At 54.4% G+C, this 13951-nt stretch overlaps 1 protein-coding gene across 1 annotated transcript; it reads right to left on the minus strand.

The window, feature by feature from the left end:
- Window positions 1–1299: 1299 nt before the first annotated feature.
- On the minus strand, window positions 1300–10170 carry MAM_04614 (uncharacterized protein; the record flags this gene model as incomplete). Its single annotated transcript, XM_040823412.1, has 1 exon — window positions 1300–10170. One exon carries the CDS (start codon window positions 10168–10170, stop codon window positions 1300–1302), a length of 8871 nt encoding a protein of 2956 aa, XP_040678665.1.
- Between the last annotated feature and the right edge of the window lie 3781 nt (window positions 10171–13951).

Genomic DNA, 13951 nt, shown 5'->3' on the forward strand with positions numbered 1-13951 from the left:
TTCACCATGGGCAACAATCCTCGAAAATGTCTCCGTCGTGAGTCCCAACTGAAACTCTGTCTAGACTTATGAGCAGAGAGGGGCGACGGGCTTGCTTTCATTAATTATCACGGGGTGGACACGCACCCTGTTCAGTAACCGCATCCGTCGGGTTCAACCTGAGGGCAAGAGAAATGCTACGCCAAAAGCCCATGAACACGATTTCGCCAGGCAACGGATAGTGATCAAGAGCAACCGGTTCCCGCACAGACTCGGATTTTCTTGTAACCATTTTCTAAAGGGACATGCCCAATCCTCGTCGCTTGGGGGATCTCGTCTCGGCGCTTAAGACTTTTCTCCCGAGTCCACTCCAGACAGAGCCTGACGAGCAGCTACATTGCATTCGTCATTTGGCCTGGTTACACTGGGCTGTTTGTATGCTCTCTGGAGAGACGCCAGTCTCTACAGGGTACTTGCCATGGAAATTTTAGTGGCTCCTCTGCTTACATGCCTCCCGCGTCGCTCCAGATACCGTACACAGGTCCCCTTTGCAAAGATATCGAATGCGAGTTGTGGCGAGGCCCAGAGCGCAACCGCTATCGGAAACAAGTAAAAAAAGGTGGCATGGAAGGCACCGCCGGGAGCCCACGGATTCTGAATGCGCGCAATCGCGCGTCCGAGGTTGCCGCACACCGGACGCGGCATACATCCCCAGACTCGAGCGTAGATGCCGGATGAGAGCAGGGACACGAGTAGAAGCACGTGGTTATCAACCTGGCACAGAATACGACACTCTTTTTTGCCATAAACTTGGTCAAACTTGCATCTTGTCAGCCCATCAACACCAGAGACCCAGAATGGCCATCACGACGCGTGACAAGAAGGCACACTGAAGGTCCAGAACTGCCCATGACTGCCTGCAGTGACGAGCCTCCCGGCCCGTCGAGACATGTGCCGGACATACCGGGACCGCGGGGGTCAAAAAACAGCAGAGCAGAAGCCCGGCTGGCGGTGCCCTTCAAGCACCGTCGACGAAACACGAAGACAGCACGGCCAACGGAACCTCGCAAGGGACGCGGCACGTCGACGAGACAAACGAGAGCCAGGCTCAGTGAATGCTTCAAGTACCTATAACGTCCTATGCACACCACCGCCGTACGGTGCACGATCCCGGAAAGCACAAAAGCCGCCGTTTCCGCTTCCACTCCCACTGGCTTTGTCCGAGCCAACGACAAAACAACGCCTTGCTTATAACAAAAACAGGTTACATATACTGTGTGTGTGTGTTCATGTGTGATGTACCAAAACGGCGGCCACCACTCAGCCCGCCTTAGTCCGCCCCTGGGCCCAGCTCAGCTTCCTCCCACGCGGGGTTCTACCGTCTTTTGCGCCGTCGTCATCCTCGGCCACGTCATCCACCCCATCTGGCAAGCCGCTGGTTTCGCGCCTGCGGCCTGTAAAGACACTGAGTCTGTTTCTCAGGCTGGGAGTACCGGCTCTGCGACGGTCTGCTGGTTCAACGCTTCCGCCACGGGTGGACGGCCGACTGTCCCCCCCGCTGACGCTGCGGAGCACGCGGCGGTGGTTGGAATGGCCGAGGCCGTGGCTGGAAGCGGGACGCACCAAGTCGATGCCGGCTTCGTTGGGCCCCTCGATCGGTGTCGGGGGAGTGGTCACGGAGAGGTAAGTCGGGGCGCCGGGGCCGTTGTGCGATGAACCGCCGGTTCGGTACGACCGACCGCTGGCCACGCTGCTACTGCGGCTCGCAGATCGAGGCGCCGGTATGCTGCCGTGTGTGCTCTCGGCCCGTGTGGACCGCGAGTAGTCGATTGTTGAGGTCCCATAGAAGCTGGACGAGTCGTCGCTGTCGTTGATGCTTGCGGCATAGTGCTGGGAAGAGCTGGACGGCGTGATCACCACGGAGCTGCTTGCCATTTCCCGTAGCTTGCTCCGCTGCTCCGCGTTGGGCCGGTGCTTGGAGAACTTGTTGCCAATGATGGCGCCCGTGTGAGAAATCAGGGCCTTGACCACCGCCTTTTTCAGAGCAAGCGCCAGGTCCAGGTTGGACCACGTCTTGTTTTGCCACTCGACCGTCGGGAGCCGGAACACAAAGTCGTGGACGTCTTCAAAGTTGCGCTGATCCTTCCCCTTGTAGCTCAGGCAGAGAACCACCGACGGCAGTCGAATGTATGCAAATGTCATGTAGTTGCTCGCCCGGGCGATCATCTTGGTGAGGTCGTCCGACTGCTGCTTGTCTTCTGCCTGTGACTTGCCACTTCGCCAACGAGATGCCTTCTTGGTTTCCACAGAGTCCTTGCTATCCCTCGACGAGAGACCCGTGGAGGATCGTGCAAGCACGCCAGGTCGAGACGTGCCTCGAAGTGACTCGTGAGACGCCTTCTTGGATATCACCGTCTTTCCCGGGTTTCCAGACCGGAACAGCCTGAATGCATGGCCGCCTCCCTCGGAGCTTTTGACGCTGAGTGTCTTTTTCGAGCTGCTCTCTTGGGCATTGTTTGACGTCAACGTCGGCCGCAGGCGTAATTCCAACGACCCCGACCTCGTATGGAATTCGGACGAGTCCTTGTCCAGTGCTGGTGGATCCAGACGTGTCACCGAGCTGTTTGCAGACTCAACTTCAACTTCGTCTGCGCTCGGAGTTTGATGCTTGACCATGAGAGGCGAGTCGTCCTTTGAAGCCTTGCCTCCGTCCATGCCAGGAAAGATATACTCAAACAGACGCTTGCCAGCTTCTCGTTCAAGCTGTACCTTCATCGGCACGAGCTTCACCTCGAAGCGATCCATGACGGGAATGCCCGCAATCGCCTCGAGCATGTGCCAGTACACCCGGATCATGTCCTGTTCAGCGTCGCCCGTCACGATGTTCCTGTCGGATCCGCTGTACGGTGCAATGATTTCCGGATACGTGGCATCAGGTAGTAGGTTGAGACCAAGGATCTTGCCAACACGGATGAGATTCATGTGGGAGCCGTCAGAGTTGTCCGTGCGATCGTACTCGACGTCCTTGAGCTGCAGCTCAACAAGTGGTTCTGCCGAGTCCTGAATGAGATGCCACACAATGTCTCGCGCAGAAATACTCCACTTGAGCAACGCATTCGTGTCGCTGTCGATCTCGAATTTGCGCTGAGACGTGGTGATGGCCTTCATCATGAAGAAGAGTTCATCTTCGCAGCTCGCCAAGTCTCGTTCCAGCGCCAGTCTGTCGTCCCACCCCTTTTTATCCAGATATTGAGAGTAGACCAGGAAATGGTTCTTGATGTCCTCCAGCTGTCTGACGCGCTCCTGGAGTTTCTGCACCATTCGCGGTGTTCCGCTCAAGTCGCTAAAGTCGGACGCGAGCATTATCTTCTCAAGTCGCTCGTTGCGCGTCTTTTCCAGAGGCTCGCTATACATCAGCAGGTCCAGCACGATGACATACATGGCATAGTATTGCGAACTGTTGCAAAGTGCCCGTGCTTGCGGGAATTCAACCCAGAGATTGTCCGATCGGCACTCGGCATTTTCGCTTGAAGCGAAATCCTCTCCCCCGTCTTCGTTGACTTCGTCATTGTACTTCAGACGCAAGTTGTTGTACTTGTCGTATCGTAGCATGGCGGATGTCTTCTGAACAACGCGCTTAAATCCAAAGGGATCAGTCTGAAAGTTGAACATTACTTCCACAGGAACCCATGGCGGCCAAGCGGACCCATTCGGCGTGCCATATTTGCTGCCTGCATACATGGAAACTAGACTTGTTTGGAACCATTTTTGATGGGCAACAAAGAACTGTGTGCTGTCCATGTTGACCAGGAAACGGCGCTGGACCAGACCGCTGACCGTGTCGGAGATTCTTTCCTTGTCCATGACCTCCAGAACCTTGAGCTCCATGCCTTTGGCGGCAACGAGGACCACGTGTTTCTTGTTCTTTTCGCTTTGGAGTTGAATTTGTGGGGCGATCAATCGGACATGATAGCTGCTCTGTGGGCTGAACTCCTTCGCAATGCCGCTCTCCAAGTCTGCAATCGAGCCACAATTCACCTCGCCATTGACGTCGAAGCAGGCGTCTCTGAAGCGTCTGCCGTCCTCGAGAATACTCCTTATGCGATCCTCGAGGTCCGTGGCGCTATCCTTTCCGGGTACACTGGGGTTGGGTGACGATGTACTTCCACTGGAGGTTGAGGGAACACCGCCTTTGGCAGCCTTGTTGGCTTTTGCCTTGCTCTGCTCTTCCACAATATCCAAGATGAATTTGACAGCGGGTCGCGACAGGTAATAGACGAATCCACGTCGTTGGCTGTTTTGGTGGATGTATCGAAGCACAATGTTCCGCAGCAAGTTGTTCCATTTCAGTTGCAAATTGTGAATGACGAATCGATTCTTGAACTCGCTTTCAAACTCCGCGGTGGGGGGCACGTCAACCAGATCTTCGGAACTTGATGACAATGGCTCTGACGGTCTCCTGTGTCCATTGCTGTTGATGCGAGCCTTGCTCTGCATCTGGTCCAGCATGGTTTTCAGGAATAATTCCCTGTCTTTGAGAACACCGGCATGCTTCTTCAGCGCGTCAAAGGTGTCTACATGCTCGGGTTCATCGCCGTTGGTTTGAATCACCCTTAACTCTGCCTCACCAATGTTTCGGGAGTGAGCCTGCATCTGAACGCCCAGTTCGTCGAGTCGTTCTCGGATAAGCTGACTCTGTACTCGTCTCGGGTCGTCGTCGTGCGTCATGATGCAGAAATGTGTGGGCTCGTTGCCAAATGGGCTCGTTCGTGTCGGATCGCCAGCAATAATGCCCCCAATATCCGTTTGCCGGAAATACGTCAGGCGAGGGGCAAATGCAAGCGGTAAAATCTTGGTGTCAGAATGAGGCTCGGTCGGGAGGATCCAGTCCAGCTCTACAAAGTCATCCATGTCGATCCAACTAAAGTCATTATCAGGGATGGTAAATCGAGACAAGTCAGGCTTGTCATCTTGTTCGGCGATGAGGGCGGAAATAGATCCCTTCCTAATGGCTTCCGTAGTGGTGCCTCGTAAGCTTGCTGAGACAGCACGAACATCAGCGTTAGTGAGATCGAGTTGGGCTGCGTGAATCTTAATCCCGGACGTCCTACTCTGCGTGCTCTTCCCCTTGGCAAGTGTGTTAAACTCTTCTCTTCGTTGGTGAAGGTCAAGCATGAAGCTGTCAAAGCGGACTTTTAGGCCAGTCGCGGAAACAGCGTTTTCGCCGTAATCTTCGGCATCCTTGTGCTTGTAGATGTGGCTAAGAAACAGGGGAGCTAGCAGCAGGTTGTATTTGACTGTGGCAAGATGCCTTCCAAACTTCTTGCTGCTCTTCTCTCGCCCAGGCCAGAGATTCCCTTGTCGAATAGGGAGCGACATCGGCGAGCCGAAGAGACCCCACCACTGGAAGAAATGGGTAAAGAACCGCGGAGTAAGATGGACTGTGTTGTAGCTCCTAGATGGTTCTGTAGTTTCACACATCCATTCCCGATCGACGGGTGCACGAACTGCTATTGAAAGATGGATGTGCCGACTTCTGAATCCCCTCATTGCGTCGTATGGTAGACCATCCGCATCAGGCTTCGCGTAGACGGGGTTTTTCAGCACTACTTCGTAGTGAGGCTTAAACGAGAAGCTTCTCTCTCCATTTTCGATGGCACGCTCGAACAACAGGCCGGCCATCCACTGCACTTTGCCCGAGAGCTTCATAATCACCTTCTTAAAAATGGCGCTATCTGCGCACAGTTCCTCGGTCACGTGTCCCTTCTCCTGGTCACGTCGACGGGCAGCTTCGCGGACTTGGTGGCTGTAGTCAGGGATTGCAAGCACATACTCGCCGCTATCCACGGTCATGAATCGTTTCGGATCGTCCTCGGCATTGATGTGCCATCTAATGTCGTTGCGCCAGCACATTAAGAACCCGGCACCATTTCCTGTTACCAGGTACGGGTCTCGAGTACCCTTGAGAGACAGGTGCATGTCACCATCTCCCTTCCAGGCCACGTGGACACGGGAATGCGTATTGAGGCGAAGTTTGTCCCAAAATCCAACGCGTTCTGATGGGTCGACCTGTGGCTTTGTGAATGACTCAATAACCATCATCATGTCCTGAATGGCAGGCTGATAGCAGGGACCCCAAGTGATTCGTGTTGGCAGGGCTGTGTTGATGTCCATAAACACTTCTGAGAAGGACTTGACTGGTCCAATCGTTCTTCGGACTTCAATAGCGAAGGAACCTTCGTTGGATGTCTTGGGGTCGCTGCTTCGTGGAGGTACAACATTGACTCTGACCTTTCTCGTCGATTCATGTCCCCTGAATTCTTCCGCCAGGACAAAGTTAGCCTTGAGAGACACAGACTGCAGCCTTGACGACTGCCCAGTCTTGAGACCTGGGATATGCAACAGGGGCAACGGGTAGTCACGCAGGGTCAGGCGGGCCTCGCCCATTTGAACTGCAACGTGCATGGGCACAAGAAGCCCATATTGCATATCCCTCGGCATTCCCTTGCCCACCTTGTGAACAAAGTTGGGCAAGTCCTTCAGGGCAAAGGAAGGCTTGTCAATCATCAGGTGAAGATCCGATATGAGCGCAGACATGAGGGCGGGACGCTGAGAGACCTCCAAGATATTTTCGGTCTCTTCCACGTCCTCAGGCAAATGGTTCTGGCCCCAGAAGGTATCACGCAGCTCACGCATAGACTTTTTTGACGTCTCGTATGCCCTGTCGATGCGCTTTTTCCATGACTGAGCGTTGAACCTCTGAAGAGTAGTGTGGGCCTCGGCTTCGGGCACTTTAGCATTTCCATGAATGCCGACGTGTTCTCGGTCTGGGTCGTATCTAGGCATGGTGCCACCTTTAATCTTGTGACCGGTATCGTCGGCCTTGTATGCATCCGCGCTTCTGCTTCTGAACCACGATGAGGCCGAATGCTCTCCACGGCCGCGAGGAAGAGTCGACCGAGCACGGAGCTTACTTCCACCTCTTCGCGGGTCCTCATCCTGAACCTTCCTAGATTTGGCTTCAAAGGCCTCTTCGCGTGCCAGTCGTTGCGTCTGCTCCACCCGCCCTGTGCGATAGATGATACCCAATTTCCATTCAAACGCACCATCTTCGAGCTCCAAGAGAAAGTTCCGTGAGCGAACAGAGACCTTGGGCACATTCTTGGGTTCTTCGGGCTTCTTCTCAAGAATATACTCATTTGTGCCGGTTTTGAATCGATGGTGAAGCTGTTTCACTGACTTTATTACATTGACAAAGTTATCCGTGATGCGGGAAACGATGACCTCGTGCGGAACGGCAATGCGAAGAGCTTCCGTGGCCACGTCGAACATCCTCTCCTCCACATAGCCACCTTTGGGGGTTTTGTGTTTTGACTCACGAAGATCGACACGGCCATGCTTGACACCAATCATCCTTGACCACACATTTCGCATGCGCGGTGTTTCGACGTAGAGTCTGATGACCTTTGAGGTTAAAAAAGGCGTTGACCATCGATGACGTCCAGTTTCAAGCCCATAGACGCGCAGCATCATCAGCGGCTCGTGGGGCATCTCCGCTTTGATTTGAACCAAGGCTGCTTTGACATCGACCGTGATCAACTCCGACGCTACCGTGGATGAGCTATCCGCATCTGGGATGCCCAGATTACCAGGTAGCCTCAGGTAGTTCTTGTCGCACGTCCCGTGTTGTTGCGGCCGGGGCGCATCTCGGCTCGTTCGCATGAAGGCCCTGCGCAACGTCAAAACAGAGACACCGACTGCGTAGTGTCGGTAGAGAGAATACTGCAGTGTGACTGTCTTGATTGTAGACTGGATGTGGAACAATGGACCATGGCTGTCACTCGCGGCGGAAAAGGCCAATTCAAGACGAGGAACATTGACAAACGGCTCGACCTCGAGACGATCTGAGCCCTCGACAATTTGGGCCTCGATGCCCTTTGCGTGCAGTGCAAGCCGACGGCCGTCCCCGGCAGTCTGTGGTTTCTTTCTTGGTCGAGGAGAGGCCGGTGACGGTGTCAAGTCTGAGTCGGACTGCGTGATAGATCTGCTGTGAGTACGCCGTCTTCCAGGCCGTCGCTGGAGCCCATCTAGACGATGTGCTCTGTATTCGGCGGAGAATGAGTCCAGATGTACGGTGACACCCCTGGTATCGTCTGATATGTCCTCGTCTACTCCAGCTACTTCGACATTGAAGTCTGTTGCCTCAATTTGGTACCTAACCAGCCAATCGGGAAAAGATCGCAGGAAGTTCTGATGCTTTGCCGTCTTAGATTTGAACCGCTTCTCCGGTTCCACATCGATGCGAAGTTGTCGAACGATTTGGCGGAGCCCGTCGGTTATCTCGGGTCGTACCATGCTGATAGCAAATGATTGCAGATTGCCGCTAAGCTCGACACAAACGTCAGGTTTGGCGGCCAAATGTGCCCTGAGGTCGAAGGAATCTGTCGTAATGAGGTTGAATCTATCACCTGTGCAAGTCTGGTAGTACAAGTGATGAGACTGCAACCTCATAGCGCCATCCAGAAAATAGTGCATGTCCTCCATGGTCGAATGTGATGACTCGACATCCAACGAGACAGAGGATATTGAAGATATAATGAGGTCGAAATCATCCGAATCCTTCGTGTCCTGTAGCGGTTTAAGTTTCATTCGAAGGACTGGTTCGTGCATGGAGAATTTGATACTCGCTTTTGGCAGGAGCCTGGACAAGACGCTATGGTTTGTGACACGAGAAGACTTGGGCGCCTTGGGTTTGGGTTGCATCATGGCAATGAGGAGAGGGAGGTGAGCAGGATCGAGGTCCACGGACGGCGAGGTGATGACGGAATTTGCGAACATAATATTTGCATTCTTTTCGCCAATGGCTCCGTCCTGGGCCAGCTGGATTGTTTTGGATGGAAGGGTGGTCCTAACTGTGGTGGTCGTCATGGGTATGTACAAAAGCCGCTGGGGAGTGCCGTGACCGTCATCGATTCCAACAGAGAGGGAGAGTGCGGCTGCAAGAGCTTCGTGCGCAATGTCCTTTGGTGAGAAATACATGCGATGGGCGGGTGATTTCGGATCTAGTCGGTGTAAATCGATGCCAACTTCCTTCATGGAGGCGTTGAGGAGCATAGGCGAGCCTTCAGGCTTGACAGATTCTATCTTTTGGGTCATGCCAACATAACTGACTGCAAATTGGACCTCCTTGACGCCCTGCAGGATGGAACTGACAAATTCTCTTGAATCCATCACCGCCCTCATCAAGTCGTCCTGCTGGGTGCCTTGGTGATCCGGCTCCTCGGGGACGTGATGGAGGGCAACGTCCACGGGGTTGTCAAGGTCAACCGAGTCTGACTGCCTGCGACAATCTTTGAATCGAGATGCGCAAATACTCAGGTCGTCGTAGGGCAGATGGACTCGTCCCAGCTTCAAGGAAACGGTAGCATCGCTGAGACCTTGTCGCAACTCGTACAAGAAGCCATGGACGTTGAGCAACAAATGGTCTAATATCTCGAGCGATTCGCTCCCATCGGCAGTGAACAGAACGCTGCGCATCGATATGATCCACTCAGCTTGGCGTTGCTCCTTCTTCCTCGAATGAGATTTGAAGAGCCGAGCGTGGTCAACAATCTTCCGCCTCGTATCAACGGCCACGGCAAAGTTGCCGACCTGGAAGCTGCCCACATCGACTACGTTGACGGTCGAATTGGTAGCAACCACATCAATCATTCTCAGCCATTGTATGTTCTTATGTAGTTGCTTAATTCTGTCCTTGAGCTTAGCCAACCTTTGCCACGTTTTGCTTCGAGATTCGGTGTCGACTTTTCGGCGCGTACGTTGGGGCTTAAGCGGCGGCGCGGACTCGCCGGGCAAGGCCTCGTTTCCGGATTTTTCGTAGTGGCTGCCGTCTTTGTTGAAGCGCTTGTGTCCATCGAGGTCGCGCACATCCAAGGTCAGGGTCAATTCGTTCAGAACTAGACTTATCCAAGTCGGCTGGGCAAAAGTCGGCCGGTGTATGTTGAGTCCCAGGCCTCTTATCTCGACTCTGCAGCCATCTCGGGGGGTGTAGGCGAGTCGGCGTAGCGATAGATAGCCAATTCGCTGTATGGAGACGCCAGTGAGGATTCGAATGATTGCGAAAAAGACAAAGGACGACAGGTACAGCAGGACGAGCACTCCCAGGAGGAAAGTCGGACTGAGAAGGGCCATGGTATGTGAATATGTGTTTCGGTCCCGAAAGCTCAGGGCGTACCCGGGACTACAACCTCTCAAAGCCTGTGGTCCTGTGAGGTGAGTTTCAGAGCAAAGCGTGTAACAGCGCGCATTCTGAAGCACGAACAGAACGTATGTCGTCGGTGCAGAAGATTGGTCAACCCGGGAGGGGGTTTCTGTCACTGGCAGGCACAGCAGCGGGGCGCCATGGCCAATACCAGTTGTGTGCCAGATACAGCGAGGTATACAGATTTCGAGGTCGCGATGGTCGAGTCGGGGGAGTATCGAGTTTGGGCTGAGGCTGCATGCACGGTGGATGGTCCGTACTAGGCGGCAGCCCCAGACTAAGTCCCCTGGCGACACAAAGTTCCCGAGTGCGCCCCGATCCGACTATGCCGGTGCCCAAGGCCGTTTCCCCGGAATGACACAGCAGATGGGCGTGGTGAGAGTGCGCGCAGGATGAGGAGATGGCAGCCCGGGATATGTGGCCGATGAGTCGGGGCGGGATAGACAGAGGCTGGCGGGCCGTGGGAGAGCTCTCTCTCTCCAGCCGACTTCCTGTTCCTGTTTCTTGACCAGATTTATCGTCGCAACGGACAGAAGAAGAACGTGGGAGTCGTCTGCAAGTCCCAAAGCGGCGAGGTGTCTCGAGACTCGCAGGGGCGCTCAAAGGCTCGTGTAGGCAACAGCAGAAGGGACGTCGGTGGCCAAAAATATGGCTGGGATACGGAGGTTGGAGAAGAAAGATGCATGTGGGCTTGGGGCTTGGGGATGTCTGATGCAGCTCCTCCGTACAGCTGTTAGCTGGCTCTGATCGTCACTGGCAACGCCGCGCTTGGGTGCTTGAGCATTCCGCGCAGGCTGTTCCGACTCCTGAGGCTCCGTGGAGCACCGGGTACTTGGATTTGGGGTACCGGTACTGGCGCGCGGCCTACCGACAACCACCATGCCGGGGCACGTGGGTAGGGCTCGCATGTACCCCAGACAGCTATACAAGTAGTCTGTACTCCGTCCTGGGAAGACTCCTCGGAGCAGACAGGGATGGGGCAAGCGGCGCGGACAAGACAGACTGGAGGCTTCAGAACATGGCATGCATGATTTGACCAAAGGTCAACGTGCATGCAACGTGCAACATGCAACAAGCTCAAGCAGCAAATAGGCAGTCAGCATGGCCAAACAAAGTAGTGGTGAACGGCAAGAATAATGCAGCGCCGCAAATAATTGGTGCTACTAGTAGAAAGCCTACCTACTTACCTAGGTACTTACCTAGGTACCTACCTAGGTAAGTAGGTAGGTACAGGTACTTACTTCTGTTCATTGTTGACACTTGAAATGTTGCGGAGCGGACGGAACCTTTCACTCGCCCCCACCACCTCCTCCCACCTGTCTGTCTGTCATTCGATCAGTAGACCACTTCCAAGTTCCCGCGAAGTACGTACCGCTGCGGTTGCAAGACCGCGGAGGAGTACTCGTCATTGATGACTGCGAGGCAACTTTCTGGGTTCCTCCAAATACTACTCCGTAAAGAAGTACGGAGTATGTACCTCAAATATTCTTGCCCTGAGCCACTAAACAGGGTTCCCATAGGGCCCGGTCTATCTTAAGTACAAGCACTTCAGTAAGTACCGAAGTACTTAAGTATTTAGCAGCTAGATGAGTGGTCCAGGCCACCAAAGACTCTGTCTGGGTCGAGACTTGTCGGGACCCAACTCCACGAGCAACGCCACGAGAAGCATCAGACATGATTTTTTTGACCGTACCGCGTCGGCGGGCATATATGCACCTAGGTGACTACTAGAGTGCTCAAGAGACCCTCCGTCCACCCCTCGCGGACCGTCTGGATGCTCAATCGAGGCCTCGCCGAAATCGAACAGATCGATCATGCCAGTCGGCAGAACACTGAGCCCGAGTCCCATCATCCATGCCGTCAACAGGTAATTATCGCTGATCGCACATGGGCAGTGTCATTGGGTACCGACCAGCCTATCGAATCAACCAAGACCACTCCGTAAATACCAGCGTGTCGCGGCATTGACCTCCGTTTGTTTGTTGCTGTGGCGCTAGTCCGACAGTCCGCCTTCACGTCGGGTGTGTAGAACGCGCCGATCACGTGTGGCATGTCGTCTAGTTGCTTCGTGGCCTTGGCTTGTCTGATGCTGTCCACATTTCAACGGCGGGGCTTTGTTAGCGCAGGTTTGGTATACGTGGACGGTCTCCGTGAAAGTCCCGTTGAACTGTCATTCATCGCGTACCTCACCGCCTTACGGGGACGTTCACGCCAAGGTGAGTTCTCGCTGCTCAGATAGATGGGAAATGTGGTGTCAGCTATGTAGTGTGTGTGTGTGTCTGGGTGGAAAGGAAGGGGGGAAAACACGACACGGTGGCAACGACTTCGGTTCATTCTCGTCGGGCCGCCAGCGTCAATCCATGCTTTGGCTCCCCTTGGTGGAATTGTAGTGGTAGCAATTTAGAAATGAGACGTAGAAGCAACCGCATCATCAGCTGCGTTCTCCAACGAGCAAGCGGCGGACCAGGCATCAGGAGTTCAATGGCCAATCCGCCATACTACACAAAAGCCTATCCTACATTCTCTCAGCGATCCCTTTTCGCGTCGAACGACCACAACCACGTCTCTAATATTACAAGCATACCCGTCTCATCCCCCGCGTCTGGTTCAGGCGTTCCTCATCCCCACCCCATGCAGCAGCTCTTTGTATCCATCTCCCCAACTTGCCATCTCTATCGCTGGTCACTTCCATCTTGACTTGTACGCCTCCTTCCATCCTCGGCCGCTTTGAGTTCAGCGATTCGATCATCAATTAGAGCGATATCCACCTCGACTTTCAAAATCCTCTCCTTCACCATGTCCATATACTCTTCGTCTGTCAGCTTCTTCAACGGACTTAGCCTTGACAGCCAACCGCTGCCGACGCTGCTCTTGCTGGTCTGCGATGATGAAGAGCGGTTGGCGATTGCTTGTCCGCTTGCTCCCACTAGGCCCCATATGACCATTGCCGGCAAAAGCCTCGTAGGGCCACCTGTCACGACTCATCAACCAGAGGGATACAATGGCAGCAATCGTCAACAGGAATAATACTCACGAGCTAATCCGGCCACGGCTCCCGCTGTTGAACCAGCCAAGCCGCTGACAGCCACCTTCTCCGTTGATGTCACTCTTCCTTCGCCCCCCAACACTTTGATTGCCGCAGATCTGGTGACTGCCATGGGTGTCAGTCAAGACCTACGACTTTGTTTGGCGTGACTGGATCATGGCCATGTAGGACTTGACTTACACCAGTAGCTGCTGCCCATCACGAACCATTGCACCCCAGAGAATACACCGCTGGCTACGGGTCTGGTGTCTCTGGCAATTGCTCCGCCGACCCCGGCCAAAACACCCGCCGTACCTGTTTGCGTACTCGATCAATTTTGCTCAGTGATGCCGCGACAAAGACGAGTGAAGTGCTGACACACCCGAGTAAAGCCCTACTTTTAACGGCGGTAGAACGAGCTCCACAAATTCCTGAGGCCAGAGGCCTGGCCTTTGCGGCCTCGGTTGCGTGTCTGCTGCTCCGCCATCGCCGCTTGATGCCATCGCGAAGGCCGCGTCCTTGCACCAGCTACTCGCTGGTTCCTGGGTCGGGCTGGAGCTGCAAGTTGTGAAAGGGTACTGTCATGCGAAGCAGTGAGGATCCTGCAAACTTCTCGAAGTGGGCCGTGGCCTTTATCTCTGTGGTCTCGAGGTGACAAGTGGGTCACAGACTCACAGCCGCGGACG

This window comes from Metarhizium album (genome assembly GCF_000804445.1).
Source record: "Metarhizium album ARSEF 1941 chromosome Unknown scaffold_10, whole genome shotgun sequence".
Classification (NCBI taxonomy): domain Eukaryota; kingdom Fungi; phylum Ascomycota; class Sordariomycetes; order Hypocreales; family Clavicipitaceae; genus Metarhizium; species Metarhizium album.